The 20798-nt window shown below is 40.5% G+C and overlaps 1 protein-coding gene across 1 annotated transcript in view; it reads right to left on the reverse strand.

The window, feature by feature from the left end:
• Positions 1–19583, reverse strand: part of LOC100349668 (nephrocan-like) — a 30236-nt gene extending 10653 nt beyond the window's left edge. Inside the window, exons 1-2 of the mRNA XM_002714775.4 lie at positions 19361–19583; positions 2476–3377 (exon numbers count right to left, since the gene is read on the reverse strand). Coding sequence (XP_002714821.3) covers positions 2476–3377; positions 19361–19549 — 1091 coding nt within the window. The 5' untranslated portion in view covers positions 19550–19583. The remainder of the gene's footprint in view (positions 1–2475; positions 3378–19360) is intronic.
• Positions 19584–20798: the final 1215 nt, after the last annotated feature.

The following is a 20798-nucleotide window of genomic DNA, read 5'->3' on the forward strand; positions in this document are numbered from 1 at the left end:
CTATGGTTAGCTCATGCTTGTGATTCCATTTTATACTCCATTGGGTAAATGCATTATGTTCTCTGTGGTCACTTATAAAAGCACAGATACTCAGTAGGAGTAAATAATTAACTCATTTTCCAGTCACTAAACTTAGCAGAATTCCTTAACCAAGTGCTTCCTAAAAGATACCCAAGTACAAAAATCCACTAGGTCCACAGTTTTGCCCATGGCTGTCATCACCAGCTATCATGTCCTCATGTGACACAGACATTCCTAGCCTGTTTTATGAGTTTTTATGTATTTCATACACTATTTTTTTCCTTGGTGTAGGGATACTCAGTAATAGAAGATAAGGTCTGAAACATATGTAGTAAAGAAATTATTTAAAAATAGCAAGTAACAGAGTCCTGAAATCCTGCAGGCATGTTCTTGCCTGAGGGCCTTGTACTGGCTGTTCTCCTGTCTAGTACACTTTTCTCTCCTAATAGCTTCATGGCTAATTCCCTAACCTCCTTCAAGTCTTTACTCAAAGTTTACCTTTTGGTGAGGGTCACTATGCTTACTCCATTTGAAATTGAAACCAGTCACTCCACCCTCTATACTCCTACCTCGTTATCATGCCCATTTTGGTTATAGCACCTAACACAGCCTAAATAGTGAACACTTCAATTATATATTCAGTTTATTGTCTACTTTCTCCTGCTAGAATTTAAGCTGTATAAAATAGGAAGTTCCATCTCTTATTACATTAATGTAGCCCAAGTGCCAGTGAAGTTCCTGGCACAAGGGAAGTACTCAAAACATATTTGTTGAATTAAGTTCATGGTATGTCCATGCTTATGCACAAAAACAAATTGATTAATTTCAAATTAACTTCAATATGTATTCAAAAATTCTAATTTCAGTTGGAAAAATCACTTTTTGATGTTTTATTTTGGGTACAGTAATTATATTACATAAAACATCTATTTTTCAACTAGGAAAAAAAATTAACATACATACATATCAGCAGTAATTTTCCCTTTCTCCTTGATAAAAAAACTATACTAACAATGTAATTAGATACATAAATTGCTTTAGGATTCTCCAGAATCCAGAACTTAGTATATTAATTATGAGAAATTTGATAATGATAAAGACAGGGCAAAAAGTTTTTTTTCAATAAAGTGCTTAAAGGAAAAAGGATCCACTCATATAATAAACAACAGTGTCTTTTTAAAGAGAATAATAGTGCTGCATTCTTCTCTTCATTTAATTTATCTACTTTAAAATGTAGAACATGAAATAAAATGTAATCAATAGGATCAATTAATGTAAACATTACATTAATTTAGGTTATGAATAGTTAGGGTGAATATTTTATTTATCTACTTTAAAATGTAGAACATGAAATAAAGTATAATCAACAGGATCAATTAATATAAACATTACATTAGTTAGAGACTTAATAGGGTGAACAAGTACAGTGGATTGAGCACAGGGAGGATACATAGAAAGAGAAACTGGGGCTGGCACTGTGGTGTAGCGGGTAAAGCTAACACCTGCAGTGCCAGAATCCCATATAGGCGCCAGTTCAAGACTTGGCACTCCTCTTCTGATCCAGCTCTATGCTGTGGCCTGGGAAAGCAGCAGAGGATGGCCCAAGTCCTTGGGCTCCTGTACTGGCATGGGAGACCCGGAAGAATCTCCTGGCTCCTGGCTTCAGATAGGCACAGCTCCAGCCTTTGCATCCAATTGGGTAGTGAACCAGTAGATGGAAGACCTCTCTCTCTCTCTCTCTCTCTAACTCTTTTAAGTAAAATAAATAAATCTTTAAAAGAAAAAAGAAAGAGAAATTGTTGTTGTGAGGTGTGTGTGTGTGTGTGTGTGTGTAGGGAGTGGGGAGAGAAACTGAAGAGATAACCAAAAACAGAAGGGGAGACAGACACGGATGGACTTGCCCACTCATACAGACAGACATACAGAGAAGTAAGCAAAGCCAGCTTAAACCCTTCAAAGATGGCAGCACTGAGGCAATGTGAGGCTCCCCCAATGAATAGTAATTCAAAGTAAATATAATACTACATTACAAAATTTTATTTTTCCCCTTAACAACTAACATTTCAATGCTTTTAAAATATATATTACTATATTTCCTCCCTCTTTTTTTCTCTGGTGTCCTTGTTTTGTTAGTGGCTAGTCTGCCTGTTGGTTATCCAGGCCATATACATAGAAACTGAGACCCACTTTTTAAAATATCTTCTATTCTGTTTGTTCGTATAGATACCACCTGTTGGTGTCTTGCCTCCCATAGACAACATAAATTAAGTGAATGCAGGATTCAGTGTGAGGGCTGCAAATTCAAAATCTCTATTTAAAACTTCTTTCCCTAAACCCTTGTATAATTTTGATCAGATAATTGATGTTTGTCTGAAGTTTCTTGCCTGTATAATGTGAATTGTTCCAAACTTTAGAAAAACCTTGTAGTAGTCACAATAAATAACACTCACTCACCGTAGAGGTATGGACAACAGCAGGTTCTGCTCCAGGGCTAGGTTGGAGAGCTGAGAACATCCCTGAAGGGCTCCAGCTTCGAACAAGCTGACAATGTTGTTGTCCAGAAACAAATGTTTCAAGTCTCGCAGGTCCTGGAAGTCTTGAGCTGTGACTCTCTGAATCAGGTTATTGCTGCAGTCAAGTTTTTGTAACCTTGCTGGTAGCTTGAGGGGCAACATTTGAAGCTGGTTTTGGGACAACTCGAGAGTAGTTAAATTGGAGAGGATCTGTGCCCCATCCATGGAAGACAGTAAGTTTTCTGAGAGGTAAAGATGGGAAAGGTTCTCCAAGTGTTTCAAATCCCGAAATCTTACTACTTTGAGCTGGTTTCTTTCCATCTTTAAAGATAGCAAGGATTTGGGTAGGTTAACAGGAATTCTAGTGAGAAAGTTACCACTGAAACTGACATACTGCAAAGACTGCAGGGAAGTAAAGAAGTTGCTTGGGATGAGGTGTAGCTTATTGTTCTCCATGCTCACATGTTGCAGGTTGGGCAGTGGCAGGGGTCCAGCCACAGACTCCACATGGTTACCATCCACCGACAAGCTCTGCAAGCTGAGGAGGGAGGAGAACATGCCAGGGGAGAGGCAGGATAGCAGGTTGTTTTTAAGTTCAAGGATTCTTAATTTTTTCAGCCCTTCAAAATCTGACCCAAGTAGGATGGTTATGGAATTATCATTTAGTTTTAACACTTCAAGGGTGGCTGGGAGGGCAGTGGGGACCTTTATTAACCTATTTTTCCAGAGTTCTAAGGTCTTCAGTGTATTCAGATTTTTGAATGTACCATTTTCTACAGACTCTGTTCCACTGGCCAGCAAAATAAAGTCTTCTAGAGCCAACATCCCAGTGAAGTTCGATAGCTACAAAAGTGAGGGAAAGTGAGAGAGAAAAACAAATAGTTAAAATTGTGAAAAAATACTATATATATATTACCATTATAATACTAATGACATGTGAGATTTCCCTTCAGGTTCTGTTTAAAATTATATTTAGAGAAGGTTTGAAACTCAGGTCCTAGCTAACATCAGTATGTAAAATATATTCCAAGAACTTTCATGCACTATTGGTTGACATAATGTTAGTCAACTTCTACTGTATATTCTCTGACCTAGCAAATTCACTTTTAGGTAGAAGTGCTTATAAATTGCACAATGATTCATGTACTAGGATATTCTTCGTTGCATCATGTCTAGTAGCCAAAAATGTGAACCATTTGGAAATTTTTCACCAAACTATTAGCAGTTTCTAACTCTTGGGGGTAACATTACAAGGGATTTTCCACTATCCATCTACAATTTGCATTGTTTGAATTTTTTAATTCATGATTTTTGCTAAAGTTTTTGCATTAAAAAAAGCAAAAATTTCAAATCTTCTAGATTTGAAAGTAAAAATTTCAAATTTCCTAGATTCTGTTGCCATTAGAATGTACTTACCTGAGAAACATTTTCAACTACATTTTATGGTAAATGAGCTACCTGTTCCTGATCTCAAATTTGTTTTTCACCATAAAGAATGAAATGTATACATGTGTTTTCCCTCCACCTCTGTAGAGCAGAGTTCATTCATACATAGATTCCAGACTGGAAGCTAGCCCTCCCCCAGAGTTTAGGTAATTAAAAAATCAATTTCATGCTTTGCAAGCTTCCCTATCCCTCCACCTATCTGTCTACCTTCCAGTTTGACATCCATCTCTTTTTTTTCAACAACATAATCATTTGTATTAAAACTAGGAGTAAAGTTGTGTTTAGGCAAAAATAATTGTTCTGGGGCTGGTGCTGTGGCATAGCAGGTAAAGCTGGCACCATGGGCATATGGGTGCCGGTTTGGGTCCCGGCGCTCCACTTCAGATCCAGGTCTCTGCTATGACCTGGGAAAGCAGAAGATGGCCCAAATCCTTGGGCTCCTGCATCCACGTGGGAGACCTGGAAGAAACTCCAGGTTCCTGGCTTTAGATAGGCCCAGCTCTGGCCATTGTGGCCATTTGGGGAGTGAACCGGTGAGAGGAAGACCTCTCTCCATCTCTCTCTCTGTCTCTCTCTCTGTGCCTCTGTAACTCTGCCTTTCAAATAAAAAATAAATCTTAAAAAAAAAAAAAAGAATTGTTCCAAGCTTTCTTCAACATGATAAATGTTCACAAAATTTTCAACCTGCTTTAGAATCCCATTCTGCAGGGCAGGTGTTATGTTGTGGTACAGTGGGTTAAGCTGCTGACTGTGACATTAGCATCACATATGGGTACCAGTTGGAGTCCCAGCTGCTCCATTTCCAATCTAGCTTTCTCATAATGTGCCTGGGAAAGCAGCAGAAGATGGCCCAAGTGCCTGGGGGCCCTGCTACCCATGTGGGAGACCCAGGTTGCTTTGGTCCCTGCATGCATGTTGGAGACATGGGTAGAGTTCCAGGCTCCTGGCTTTGGCCTAACTCAGCCCTGGCCATTGAGACCATTTGCGGAGTCAACCAGCAGATGGAAGAGTTCTCTGTATATATGTCTCTCCCTCTGTCTCTGTAACTCTGCCTTTCAAATAAATACATTTTTAGGAAAGAAAAAAGAATTTCATTAAGTCAGAATTTCCAGCATATAATTTTACTACCTATAATTTCTGAATATTTAATTATACAATTGACTCCTTCTATAATAACAAATGCATGATTAGCATGTTCAAAGTGAGTTAATTTTGAATGACATTTTTGTTATAGATACTTATAATTAGGAAGACATGTGATGTGAATTATGATTTTTTTAACTTTTTTTTAGATTTTATTTATTTATTTGAGAGGTAGAGTTGCAAACAGTGAGAGGGAGAGACAGAAAGAAAGGTCTTCCTTCCGTTGGTTCACTCCCCAGATGGCTGCAACGGCCGGAGCTGCACTGATCTGAAGCCAGTAGCCAGGTGCTTCTTCCTAGTCTCCCATGCAGGTGCAGGGGCCCAAAAACTTGAGTCATCTTCTACTGCTTTCCCACGCCATAGCAGAGAGCTGGATTCAAAGAGGGGCAGCTGGGACTAGTGCCCAAATGGGATGCCAGTGCCGCAGGTAGAGGATTAACCTACTGTGCCACAGAACCGGCCACATGAAATACGAATTATGATTTTTAATTAACTGTTTCCGTATTTGAAAGGCTAAAGCAGAGATAGACAAACAGAGAAAGATCTTCCATCTCCTGGTTCACTCCCCAAATGCATGCAATAGCTGGGGCTGGGCCAGGCCAGGCCAAAGCCATGAGCCCAGAATTCAGTGTATGTCTCACATGTGAGTGGCAGGCACCAAAGTACTTGAGGTACTGTGGGGAGCAATCCGGACTGGACTAAGTTACTGGAATTAAGACTTATTCTATGCATCTGCTCTCCCACAATATGGCGCTGGGAGAGAAGTAAACAGCTTCTACACAGCTGCCTCCAGTTCAGCTAATAAACTGTAGGACTTGCTCCTGATTGGAGGAGAGCAGCGTACTCGGCGTGTGGGCAGCCGAGTTAGGATTGGCGGAGGAGGACTATAAAGGAGGAGAGAGACGGCATGCACCAGGAACATCTAGGGGGAACATCTAGCTGAAGGAACACCTGTGCAGCCCCCGAGAAGAGCCGGCCGGCGGTGTGCCGCTCCCCTGCGGAAGTGGGGAATGTGGCCAGGGGGAACTGCCCTTCCACGGAGGTGGAAGGGATAGTAGCCAACCCGGGAAGAACCAGCAGCAAACCCGGGGAGGGCCGAGCAGACGAAAGAACAGCGCAGGGTCCTGTGTCGTTCCTCCACGAAGAGGGGGAGCGACAAGGTACCACCTACTGCCTCCCAGGGTGTATGTTAGGAAAAAGTTGGACTAGGAAGCAGAGGAGCAGGAACTTGAACTCAGGTATCTCAACATGAGATATGAGTATCCCAAGCAGCATCTTAACTGCTCCATCAAAGGCCCACCCCAAATTATGGTGTATTTTAAAACATCTCCTGATATGTTATTGTATTAGAAGAATCCCCAGTAAAAAGTTTCAGAAATGGATCTTTTAAACTTAATAGTTTTGGCAGCTGCCTTTGGTTATATATTACTGCTAACATAAGATATTTTCTTAATGATTAATTAGTTGTATTGATTAGTTCTAGTCCCAATGACATCAATTTTACTCTTATATTTGTTGAGTGTTTACAAGTACCAAGTGTTTTTTATTATCTTATCATTAATTTCTTGCATGTTTGCTTTTATCAATCCAGGCTTCTAGATAAGGAAACTATGAACTAGAAGTGAAAGAACTGAAAATAGTCTATTGGACTCCAAAGCCACGTTTTTTTCTCAGGTATGCCATTTCCTATTTTTATTGCCTTCAGCATACAATTAATGCTTCTTTTTAAAATAAAGACTCAAGATCAGGACACAAATCATATAATTATAGAAAAGTGGAGATTTTAAAGTTATTTAGTTCAAATCTCCCATTTCAGAGAGAAGGAATTTCAAGCCAAAAAAAGTTAAATAACTCAAGAATCAGTGTTCTTCAACAAATACTCCATTTTTTTTTGACAGACAGAGTGGACAGTGAGAGAGACAGAGAGACAGAGAGAAAGGTCTTCCTTTGCCGTTGGTTCACCCTCCAATGGCCGCCACAGCCGGCACACTGTGGCCGGCGCATCGCGCTGATCCAAAGCCAGGAGCCAGGTGCTTATCCTGGTCTCCCATGGGGTGCAGGACCCAAGCACTTGGGTCATTCTCCACTGCACTCCCGGGCCATAGCAGAGAGTTGGCCTGGAAGAGGGGCAACCGGGACAGAATCCAGCGCCCCGACTGGGACTAGAACCCGGTGTGCTGGCACCGCTAGGTGGAGGATTAGCCTGTTGAGCCGCCGCGCCGGCCCCAAATACTCCATTTTAAAATGCCCCTTTCTAGGCTTAGCTTTCATTCATCTACAGTCAAAAATGACCCTAAAGATAGTGGCCCATGTTGTGGCCTAGCAGGTAAAACCACCTGCAAAGCCAGTATTGGGAACTGAGTTGTGTCTTGGCTGCTCTAGTTCCAGTTCAGCTCCCTGCTGATGTCCTAGGAAAAGCAGTGTAAGACGGTACAAGTACTTGAGTCCCTACCACCCATATGGGAGAGCCTAAAGAAGTTCCTGGCTCCTGGCTCCTGGCTTTGGCCTGGCCCAGCCCTGGCTGTTGTGGCCATCTGGGGAGTGAACCAGTGGATGGAAGATCTCTCTGTCTCTCCTTCTCTCTTTTGGTTAACTCTGACTTCCAAATAAATAAATAAATCTTTAAAAAGAAAAAAAAAAGGACCCTAGACATAAATATTCACTCCTTGGGCTGTCAAAGAAGAACTTGTTATTATTAATACTTCCACTTGTATTTCAGTGACCACAAACTCTACAGGATTGCTCTGTGCAGTAAGTCTCAGGGATGACATGGAAGGGATGACATGAATGGGCGATTTATTTGGGGACTAGACAAAGTGCGATGTCAAAGTATCACTGTGGGGAGTGAGGAGCAAAGGTCAAGATGGCTGAATACAAAGGATTTGCATCTCAACCAGGAAAAAGTTTCTGAACAAGGAAAGAACCACATTCCCAGAAGATTGTGGACAAACTTCAGTAGAGGAGTGATGGAAACTATAAACAACCTGGAGATTCTGAAACCCAGCAGACAGAGAAACAAGCCATGTTGACTTGATATTGTACATTGAAAACCCACCACAATCCACTAAAAAGCTGCTAGAACTGATTAACCAATTCAATAAAGTGCAAGATACAAAATCAACATATATAAAATAGTAGCATTTTATACACTAACAATAATCTCACTGAAAGAGAAATAAAAAAAAAATCCCAATCACATAGCTACAAAAAAAATCAAATATTTAGCAATAAAATTTAGCCAATGAAGTGAAACATCTCTACAAGGAAAATTGTAGATGCCAGTGCTGTGGCATAGTGGGTAAAGCTACAGCCTGCAGTACCAGCATCCCACATGTGTGCCGGTTCTAATCCTGGCTGCTCCACATCTGATCCAGCTCTCTGCTATGGCCTGGGAAAGCAGTAGAGGATGACCCAAGTCCTTGGGCCCCTGTACCTTTGTAGGAGACTTGGAAGAAACTCCAGGCTCCTGGCTTCAGATAGGCCCAGTTCCGGCTGTTACAGCCATTTGGGGGAGTGAATCAGCAGATGCAAGGTATCTCTCTCTCTCTCTCTCTAACTCTGCTTTTCAAATAATAACTCTCTGCCTTTCAAATAAATAAATAAATTTTTTAGAAGAAGAAAGAAAATCGTGGGGCCAGCGCTGTGGTGCAGTGGGTTAACACCCTGGTCTGAAGCGCCGGCATCCCATATGGGTGCCGGTTCGAGACCCAGTTGCTCCACTTCCAATCCAGCTCTCTGCTATAGCCTGGGAAAGCAGTGGAAGATGGCCCAAGTCCTTGGGCCCCTGCATCCACATGGGAGACCCAGAAGAAGCCCTGGCTCCTGGCTTCAGATCGGCACAGCTCCGGCCATTGCAGCCGACTGGGGAGTGAACCATCGGATGGAAGACCTCTCTCTCTCTACCTCTCCTCTCTCTGTGTAACTCTGACTTTCAAATAAATAAATAAATCTTTAAAAAAAAAAGAAAATTGTAAAACATTGATGAAAGAAATCATCAAGACACACAAAAGAATGGAAAAATATTGCTTACTCATGGATCAGAAGAATTAATATCATTAAAATGTCTAGATTGCCTGAAGCATATTCAGATTCAATGCAATCCAATCAAAATACCAATGACATTATTTACAGAATTAGAAAAAAAAATTCTAAAATTTATATGTAATCACGAAGACCTGTAATACTCAATGTTATCCAGACCAAAAAAACCAAAACAAAACAAAACAAAACAAAAAAACAAAAAACAAAAACCAGAACTATTACCTGACTTCAAAAAATACTACAGGAATCAGCATTGTGGCACAGTGGATTAAGCTGCCTCCCGTGATGCCAGCATCCCATATGAGCACCAGTTCAAGTCCTGGCTGCTTCACTTCCAAACCAGCTCCCCAATAATGCCCCTAGAAAGGCAGCAGAAGTTGTCCCAAGTACTTATGCCCCTACCACCCATATGGGTGACCTGGATGGAGTTCTAGGGTCCTGGCTTTGGCCTGGCCATTTAGGACATGAACCTATAGATGGCAGATCTCTCTCTCTCTCTCTCTCTCTCTCTGCCTTTCAAATAATAACAACTAAATAAATATTTTTTAAAAGTGAACCACAAAGCTATATAGTAACTGAAACACCATGGTACTGGTAAAAGAAACAGCACATAAATCAATGGAACAGAACAGAGAGCCCAGAAATTAACCCATGTACATACAGTCAACTGATTTTTGACAAAGGTGCCAGTAACATACAATGGAAAAAGGAGAGTCTTTTCCAATAAGTGGTGCTGGCAAAACTAGATGTGCTTAGGGAGAGCCATGAAATTAGATCCATACCTCACCATCTAAAAAAATCAGGGTAAATCAAAGATCTAAATATAAGACCTCAAACTAGATTGCTAGAAGAAAACAGAGGAAACACTTCAAAATACTGGTGCAAGCAAAGATTTTTTTGGTTAAGATATAGAAAACATAAGTACAAAAGCAAAACTAGACAAATGGGATTGTATCAACCTGCACAGCAAAGGAAACAATCAATAAAGTGAAGAGACATTCAACAGAAAGAGATATTTGCAAGCTACTTATCTGAAAAAAGTATTAATATTCAGAATTAATTAGCAACTCAAAAAAACTCAATAACAAACAAAACATCAGTCTATTTAAGAAATGGGCCAAGGACATATTAGTTCTCACAAGAAGAAATAGAAGACATACAAAGGGCCAACAAATATATGGAAAAATGCTCAACATTACTAGCTATCAGGGGAATACAAATCAAAACCACAATGAGATATCACCACACCTCTGTCAGAATGGCTAATATGCAGAAGACGGAAAGTAGCAGATGCTGGCCAGGATGCCAAGAAAGAGGATCTCTTATACACGGTTGGTACGAACGTAAATTAGTGCAGCCACTGTGGAAAACAGTATGGAGATTTCTTAAAAAGCTAGAAATGGAACTGCCACATGATCCAGCAATCACACTACTGGGTATATACACAAAAGATATGAACTCATTGAAACAAAGAGCTACCTGCTCCAAAATTTATAGCCACACTATTCACAATAGCCAAAATATGTAATCAATCAAGGTTTCCATGATCAGATGAATGGATAAAGAAAATGTGGTGTATATATATATGGTAGAATTTCATTCCTGGTTTACAGCTCAATAATATTCCTGTGTGTGTGTGTGTATATATATATATATATGTATGTATATATATATATATATATATATACATATGTATATCAATAGGCTAATCCTCCACCTGCAGTGCCAGCACCCCGGGTTCTAGACCCGGTCGGGGCGCCGGATTCTGTCCCAGTTGCCCCTCTTCCAGGCCAGCTCTCTGCTATGGCCTGGGAGTGCAATGGAGGATGGTCCAAGTCCTTGGGCCCTGCACACACATGGGAGACCAAGAGAAGCACCTGGCTCCTGGCTTCGGATCAGCGTGGTGCACCGGCCACAGCACGCCGGCCGCAGCGGCCATTGGGGGTGAACCAATGGAAAAGGAAGACCTTTCTCTGTCTCTCTCTCTGTCTCTCACTGTCTACTCTGCCTGTCAAAAAAAACCAAAACAAAACAAAAACAAAATACAAACACAGAATGTTGATTACAAGAACCTGGGAGGGTTGGGAGGAATATAAGGTTTTTGGATGAAAACTTTGTTTTACACCTTTGTAAAACCAGTTGTTAAGGAAGATATACTTCTGTAGTTTTAATGATCTGTGATTACTTTAAAATTTACTGTATATGGATGAAATGTCATTTTTCTATTCAATTATTGTATTTCCATTAAACTAGTGTCATTTTTGCTTTTTACTCATTAAACTTCTTATTCGGTGAAGTGTTAAGCCATTTTACTGCAATGTAAATTTAAAATGTGTTATCTCAAAAACTAATAAAGAGGGGCCGGCACCATGGCTCACTTTGTTAATCCTCTGCCATCGGCACCGGCATCCCAAATGGGCGCCAGGTTCTAGTCCCAGCTGCTCCTCTTCCAGTGCAGCTCTCTGCTGTGGCCCAGGAGGGCAGTGGAGGATGGCCCAAGTGCTTAGGCACCTGCACTCGCATGGGAGACCAGGAAAAGCACCTGGCTCCTGGCTTCAGATCAGCACAGCGTGCCAGCCGTAGCGGCCATTTGGGGGTGAACCAACGGAAGGAAGACCTTTCTCTCTTTCTCTCTCTCTGTCTAACTCTATCTGTCTAAAAAAAAAAAAAAACTAATAAAGAAAGAAAGGGAAAAGGAAGGAGGTGGGAGGAAGAAAGGGGGAGGGATGGAGGAAGGGAATATCATTGTGTTCTTAGAATTATATCTACAAAGCACATTCAATCTGTTAAAAACTAATTAAAAAATTTTTAAAAGAGGAGGAAGCTGGATGTGGTTTGTTAATTTTAACAAAAATATTAATATGAGACGTTATTAGGGGAAATGGGGTGAGGGGTATATGGGAATTCTTTATATTACTACCTCACAATTGTTGTCTTCTAAATTGAAAACTATGTGGCTGGCATTGTAGTGTAGCAGGTAAAGCTGCCACCTGTGATGACAGCACCCCATATGGCTGCCGGTTCATGTCCCACTGCTCCACTTCAGATCCAGCTCCATGCTAATGGCCTGGGAAGAGCAGCAGAAGATGAACCAGGTGTTTGGGGTCACCCACATGGGAGACCCAGATGAAGCTCCTGGTTCTTGGCTTTGGCCTGGCCTAGCCATGGCCATCATAGCCAATCTGGGGAGTGAACCAGTAGATGGAAGCTCTCTCTTTCTCTCTATCTCTGTGTAACTCTTTCAAAATAAATAAATCTTAAAAAAATACATTGGAAACTATTCTGAAATAAAATGTTTTTAAAAATTACAAAAGAGTTCAATGTATCTTCATTTCTATTTATAAAGTATACAGGCTGGCCTGAATCATAGTCTTCATATTCTTAACTGCATCCAGTAGACAGCTGTTTTCCTTTATTAAGCATAGAAAGCATTTTCTTTTTGTTGTTAGAGTGAATGCAGATAACTCTTATTATTAATTAAAATGGCTACCACTTTCTAAGTATTTACTATGTTTAATCTGTATAAAGCCCCATGCCTCAGTGTGATTATCGCCTTTGCAGAGAGAGAAACTAAGGCTCAGCAAGTGAAATCACATGTCCATGTATATCCTGCTAGCAAGTGGAAGACTTGGGCTACGAACCCAAATTTATCTTACCCTAGAACACTGCATTTTTAACCTTACTACTATAATATCCATTTAGCTGAAAAATATAGAGTTCTAGTGCCACAGTGAAGAAGACACACACTGACTGCTAACATTTTAGTTGATATTTGTGAAGCTGTCAAAAAGGAAAGAAAAATTCTGCCACACATGTGTTTCCAGTTTCATGGCCTCAGAGGGGCTCTGCTCAAGAGCTGTGGAAAGAGATGCTTTTCCCCGAAGCCAACCTTGGGACTGCTGATAGTTTTTTTTTAATGTTGTTTAAAATACAAGAGCACAGGGTCACTCTGCTGGCTGTCCCATAAAGGGTTTGATTCTGATGTCAGTTCTGGACAAGCCCTGTTCCAAGCAGCAGAGGGCCACATACCCTTCTTGTGCTCCTTATAGGTCTAACATATGGCAACACTGACACCCACAAAGTGACAGTTTCAGGCCTGTGAGAATCAAGGCAAAGAATCTGTAAGGCAATGTGATCATCAACACAACATTTGATCTGTATAAATAGTTTAAAAATTCTGGAAAATATGAGTGCGGCAAAAGTATAATAACCCATAATCCCTCCACTTGATGATAAATCCTGTTTGTTATATTTCTTACCCTGGAAGAATCTGAAGTAGAATCTGAAGAATCTGACAAGATATAAAGTATACTGCCAACATAACTACAATTCTCATTTGTCCTCTGCCTTTGAGGAAAGCCTGTCACTTCGCCTTATAGTAGTCTGACTGACAATAAGTTTTGCAGATGTGGACACGTAGAACTGAACTGAACCTACATTCCTCAAATGAAGAGTAACTTGGGTCACCGAGCACAGTGTCCCTTTGGCATCATATGTAATCAGTTGTTCATTGTGTCTTTCATTCAATACAGTGAAGCAGTTCATCATGGCTTGAAAGTAAAGTACGAGTTAGTGAACAACAATAGAAAAGGATGGAGGAACAATGAATGAAGTTGGATTCCTTTATCATATCATACCCAAAAATTAACCTGAAATGGATTGTAGATTAAATGTAAGAGCTAAGACTATAAAATTATTAGAAGAGAATATGGGCATAAATTTTCATAAACTTGGGTTAGGTAAAGCTATATACCCAAAACACAAAAGACAGCAGAAAAAAAATAGCTAAATTGTATTCAATCAAAATGAAAAACTTTTATACAACAGAGGACACATCAATAAAATGAAGAGATAGCCCACAGAATTGGAAAAACATATTGAAAATAAAATGTAGAATAAGAGACGTATAGCTGCAATATCTAAAGAATGTTACAACTCAATAACTTAAATGGGCAAAGAAGTTGCATAAATTATTTCTCTAAAGGTATACAACTGGCCAATAAACACATGAAAAGGTGCTTAACATCATTAGCTGCTGGAGAAATACAAAACAAAACTACAGTGACAAACCACCTGACACCTACTATGATAGCGATCATCAAAAAGAAAAAAAAAAAGGTAATAGGAAGTGTTGTTGAGGATGTGGATAAGTTGGAATCATCATGCACTGCTGTGGGAATACAAACATTTGGGTATTTCTCAAAATGTTAAACAGTTACCACAGGACCTAGAAATTCCACTCCCAGGTATATGCCCAAGACAAATGAAAACATACGTCCAAACAAAGACTAGTATACAAATGTTTATTGCAGCATCATTCATCATAACAAAAGGAGGAAACAATCTAGATGCCCATCAGCTTGTTAATAAACAAAATGCAGTATATACCAACAGCACACTATTATTCAGCCTTAAAAGCAAGGAGATTACACATGCTCTAAGATAGATGAGCCTTCAGGAACTTATGCTAAGGCAAAGAGGCCAGTCACAAAAGACCACAAGTTTAGGCAAAAAAGATTGAATTTGGTTCTGGGCATGTTGTTTTGAGAGCCTTCTTATATATCTGAGTGAAGAAGTCCAGTGAATTAGAGATGCAGTTCTGGAAGCCATCATATTAGACAGAATGAGGTCAGATAAGGAGAATGTGTGTAGTAAAAGAAGGAATGGCTGAGGATTGAGAAACCCAGTACGGGGAGGGGGAATAGAGGAAAAGAAATGAACAAAAGGACAAAAAAGATAAGGGAGGAACAATGAGGACATAAAAGGTGGTATCGTGGAAAGCAAGAGAGTAAAAACTCCAAGAAAATATTTTTATTTATTTATTTATTTATTTATTTTTTTGATAGGCAGAGTGGACAGTGAGAGAGAGAGACAGAGAGAGAAAGGTCTTCCTTTGCCGTTGGTTCACCCTCCAATGGCCGCCGCTGCAGCCGGCGCACCGCGCTGATCCGATGGCAGGAGCCAGGATCCAGGTGCTTTTCCTGGTCTCCCATGGGGTGCAGGGCCCAAGCACCTGGGCCATCCTCCACTGCACTCCCTGGCCACAGCAGAGAGCTGGCCTGGAAGAGGGGCAACCGGGACAGAATCCGGCGCCCCGACCGGGACTAGAACCCGGTGTGCCGGCGCCGCAAGGTGGAGGATTAGCCTATTGAGCCACGGCGCCGGCCCTCCAAGAAAATATTAAGCAACCACATATTAGAACAGTTTTTGAGCATAAGGATTAGATAGAAGCCAAACAGCAGTGAATTAAATAGGAGGGGAAGAAAGGGAGACAGTAAAAATATAGACTACTCTTATACAGTTTTAAAAATAAAGAGGGATACAATCAACAAAAGACACAGAATTAAGAGGATATTATTATTGGGGTGTGTGTTTGGTACAACTGTTGAGTTGCTATTTGGAGCAACTGCATCCAGTATCAGAGTTCTTGCACTACTGTGCTATAATTTATAACAGTCCTAGGTTCCAGTCCTCACTACTGTGCTATAAATTAGCTTCCTACTAATGTGTATCCTGGAAGCCAGCAGATGATGACTCAAGTACTTGAGTCCCTGCCACCCATGTAGGAGACCTGGATGAAGCTTGGGTGGGCGAAGAGGGTGGGGTGTCTCGATTTGGCCTGGCCTAGCCCTGGCTCTTGCAAGCATTTGGGGGAGTGAACCAGTGAATGGTACATCTCTCTCTGTCTCCCTTTCAAGTAAAAAGAAAAATATATTAAAAAAATTTTTCAGAGGAGTTGTTATTGTAAGTGGAGGAACACAGGTATAGGCTGCAGCCAGGAACTCATAAAGAAAAAGCAACTGAAGATATGGGAGTGTGGAGAATGGGAACAAAATCTGGGAGAAGTGAGAAAGGTTGAATCAAAGGTGGAGACAGTTGTGAGGAGAGGGTTTGTCTTGAATAGGAGAAACAGCTCATCCTCTGTCTGGAGGAAAGAGTTCACAGAAGTTTGTACACACTGTAGGAACAATAGAGATGAAGTGTTGTCATGATTTGTCAACTGCATGGAAGGCCAGTCGTTTCTTGAGAATGAGGAAGACAAGGATTAGGCAATGCAAGACTGTACTGTAGTTCTGGAATATGCAAAGAGAATGAAGGGAGAACCTGACCAAGAACAACTGAAAGGATAGACTGGTGACAGTGAAGACCAAGCTGAAATCAGAGATGAATTTCTGGGTCCAAACCATCTAGTTTTGTGATCCTTTCCAGCAGTACCAGCTGTCTAGGTATAGAAGAAATGAAGGAAAATCATTACCCTAATTTAAGATTGAGGCTTTGCTGGGTGGGTTTTAAGACAATTTATTGTGGGATGCAGGGAGCGAAGGCATAGAGAAAGAAAGTGGGTGAGAAATAAACTGATTATCTGGGAGGACATGGATAATTCTAGGGTTAGTTGCTTCCATGAGGTGGAAAGAAAAAAGTGTGGAGTATGGCAGTTAGAAGGAAAATAATTCAGGACTTTCTGAGTGGAGAAGTTCCAAGTGATAACGAGGATTATGACTTATGATAAAACAGAGAGATGTCACCAAGATAGCTGGAGTAAAATGGATATGAGGATAGATGTCTTTTTTATGAGTTGAAGGAAGTATGAGACTAGGTTGTTGGACCAGCCTTCCCCATGGACACTAAAGGTGCACAAGAAGATGCAGGACTCAGGATGGAGAGGAAAACTGCAAGCCAGTAAGGGAGGGACTAGACAGAACACAGAACGAACATTACAGCCCAGTAGCATGAACCTCAGAGAAGTAGGAACTTTTATAGACAAATGAATAAACTCTGTTCCTGAGGGCAGAGGCTGTGAACTTCTCGCCTTTTATCCTCAGCCTCCAGCATACCATGCACAGTCCCAAACAGAGATGGATTATATGAACAAATAATATAAACATTTTAAATTGTGGTGTATATTTATATACATATATACTAAATATCTAATTATTTTCCACTTGTATATAATATTATTACTGTTCATCTGAGGATCAATTTTAATGTTTTTTCTAATTAAACATTAGAAATTGTATGCACCAAGTGAAAAATGGCCATTTAAAACCTAAGCATCATTTCCTTAACAAAAAAAATGGTGTCTTTCATTAGTCTTCCTATTATCACCTGTCTTTGTAAGAGGCAATTCATTAGGCTAATTAAAGTCAAAGAAGTGGCAAGACTATTGCTCAATGAACGTATGCCAATGACAAGTTGATTCATTTGATAACAGAATTTGATGACAGGTATAATTTCATCTTATTGGCTACAAAGGAGCAGCCTAGGATCAATACAAGGCTTAGCTGATGCTCCATCTCACTAGGCATCTCAAGTGCTCAGAGCAAATATTTAAACATCTTACCCTTTAACCAGGTGTCTTGCTTGAATGCTTAGACCTGACAGGGTCAGGCTTGCTCCCTGGCATTAGGCGCTACAAGGGTAGAAGAGGAAAATAAACAGATGGAGACCAGATAATTGTGCTTATTAAGCCTGGATATAAATACCATGCCATATACGTCAAACTCTGTGTGTTTATGTGACACCTCTGTGAACACTTCTTAACCAAATGAAAGGGAGGTTCTCTATTTGCAGCAAGCACATTTACCTTCTGCCTCTCTGCACCTGGCTCCCAGAGAGGTATTTCCTTATATTAGGATTTGGATCGATGAAGGAGCAGCAGTGAATATTAAAGGGATAATTAGAGACCCAAAGAATTTTCCATCTAGAAAAGACTTTTGATCGCCTATCTAAAGCAGTCTTCTGACTTTATAAAGATAAAAAGTGAGGACCAATGACATTTTTAACATCTTGCCTAAGATGGTTACATCTTTAGTGAGAAAACTAGGATGAGAACACTAGTCCTGTGATATCTTTCAAAATATCAAAGATGAAAACGACAATCTCTTCATGTTAAAATATCAGACAAACCTATAACACTCCCTCTAGCACTCGCCAGATAGGTGGGCTTGATGATAAAAGTCATAATTAACAGCACAGGATGAGAACTACAGGTAACTGCAAAACAAAAACACTCATATATTTACTCTGTATAGGTTTCCAAAATGACACTGATAACTAGCTAGTATGAGGGTTTTGTATAAATTGTTCTGATAAACTGAGCTTCTCTTAATAGCAATGATGTTCCAAGTAGCATCTGCCACCTCCATGGCATGAATGAAACAATGTTTCTCCTGAAAGGACTTTTTTTTTTTTTTTGACAGGTAGAGTGGACAGTGAGAGAGAGAGACAGAGAGAAAGGTCTTCCTTTGCCGTTGGTTCACCCTCCAATGGCCGCTGCGGCCGGCACGCTGCAGCCAGCGCACCGTGCTGATCGGATGGCAGGAGCCAGGTACTTCTCCTGGTCTCCCATGGGGTGCAGGGCCCAAGCACTTGGGCCATCCTCCACTGCACTCCCTGGCCACAGCAGAGAGCTGGCCTGGAAGAGGAGCAACCGGGACAGAATCCGGCACCCCGACCGGGACTAGAACCCGGTGTGCCGGTGCCGCAAGGTGGAGGATTAGCCTAGTGAGCTGCGGCGCCGGCTAGGACTTATTCTTAATCCTGGGGATACAAAATGGCAATGTGCTCTTTTGGTTAAGAAAGAGCTCCTTCCCAGCATGGGTGCTCAGTGGAGTGGTTAAGTCTCCACTTGAGAGCCCTGCATACCTATCAGAGTGCATGGTTCAAGTCCTGGCTTCTTTCCTCCTGATCCAGCTTCCTACTAATGCACTTCATGGGAAGGCAGCAGGTGATTGTTCAAGTAGTTGGGTGCCTGCCACCCATGTGGGAAACCGGAATTGAGTTCCAGGGCCAACTTTGGCCTGGCCCAGCCTCCTTCCTCCCTCCCTCCCCTTGCCAATAAGAAGAAAATAAGTAAAAATAAGAGGAAAATAAGTAAAATAAGGAAAAATTTAAGGAAGAAAAAGATTTTCTTCACTTTTCCTTTTGCCACAACATAGCTTCAAATTTTTGAATAAAAATTGAAATAAGATATCATTTATCTTAGATTCTAATTTTTTTCCTGCTGCTTCCTGTAAAAGAAATACCAGAGGCATATACACATCTTGGTAGTATAGAGCATGCAGGTAGCTATTGCAACTACTCTAAATTGATATCTAGCATTTTCAAGTAGAATTATTAAAATCAAGTTTAACAACCTCACACCCTGCCTCACAAAATAAAATGGTCACACCATGAGTGTAGAATGGCATAGTTACCTGGAGGTGCTGAATTTTGCTGTGGCTAATAAAGAGCCTCTTGGTGCTAGGAGGAATACCTGATGGCACCTCTGTTAGTCTGTAGCACTGCACCGACTGTGCAGAATCACAGCTACATCTTCTAGGACAGTGAAGACTGGAACCATCACTAAGAGAGAACACAACAAGCAAAGCACAGAGCAGGTGCATCTTCCAAAACAGGCACTCGCAAGTAGCAGGCAGGTGTTTAGGTGATGTCTCACTCTTTATACCACCAAATCTGATAATAGAATCTTATGAATGTGTACTCTGTCAATTTAAGAAGACAGGAAAGAAAAATTCTCAGTTTGTCTGGTTAAAATGTTAGCAAGCACTACAAAGAGGAAGGGGCTTAAACATTGATAAGCTGCCTTAATATTTGTGGGTGAGCAAAACCTCATGTTATTTATGGCTTGGAAAGCTAATCTGCAAACACCTCTACTATCTGTAGTTTCCTTGTTTTGTTAAATGTGACACTAGGGAATTAGTAGGAAGAGACAAAGAGCTGATTTACAGTGGGCCATAAAACGTTTGAATTTTCTGTGACCTTATATTAAAACCATTTTTGGAGGACTGAAACTGGCAGGTGTTTTCTTCTCACATTCACAAGGAAGAGAAAATAGGGAGGTTTTCTATTTGTCATTGTTGTTTCAGTAACTTTTTTTTTTCTGATGAGACAATGGGGGTTCACTGATGATACTTACAGCATAAATAATTTGTTCATCTATCACATGATCATCCATTTATCATATTTGGAAAATACCATTGTCGTTAAAAATATTGGTGTCTCAAATGGAAACGAAGCTTTGAAATGGGTCTGCTATTTTCATTTATTTGTAATAATGGTAGAAAGGGCCGCTAGCTGCTTTAGAGGAATTTGTCAGTTGTGAAATCTGACTGACCATGGAGAGGAAAGCTTCACGTATCTAGGACGCTGCTTTGTTGTGGCTTTGTGTCTTGTTCTGTACATCCCTGCTGAGCATTTTAAGCGAAAGCCTATAGAGAAAGCTCCACCAGTGGAAGAACTATATTTCCTCATGCTGGCAGGCCTCAGCAGATTTCTCTAAAGAAACTTTTTTAATATTGAAAAGCTTCCCTGGTCTTTTCTTCATTTTTCCCTTTCTTTGCCACAATTTTTTTTTGAAGACAAAAGTTTCTTTGATCTGATAATCAATTTCTTTTATTTCCAGAGTAAGGATTTTTGTGTGCTTTTCTCCCTTTTCTATTCCTCTGTTCTCGTTGTTTTCCCTCTAGACAAGGAGTGATAGATTGATTTTCAGTCAATATTCTTTCAGCAAACGTTATTACTTCTTTCTTTCTTTTGTTTAGTAATAGAATTATGTGTTGAACTGTTGGATTTTCATATATTAAGGTAATGATCAACAAAAAGAAAATTTGGAAAAAAGGCAACAAGAGGAAA

The sequence above is a fragment of the Oryctolagus cuniculus genome, chromosome 5 (assembly GCF_964237555.1).
Source record: "Oryctolagus cuniculus chromosome 5, mOryCun1.1, whole genome shotgun sequence".
Taxonomy (NCBI): domain Eukaryota; kingdom Metazoa; phylum Chordata; class Mammalia; order Lagomorpha; family Leporidae; genus Oryctolagus; species Oryctolagus cuniculus.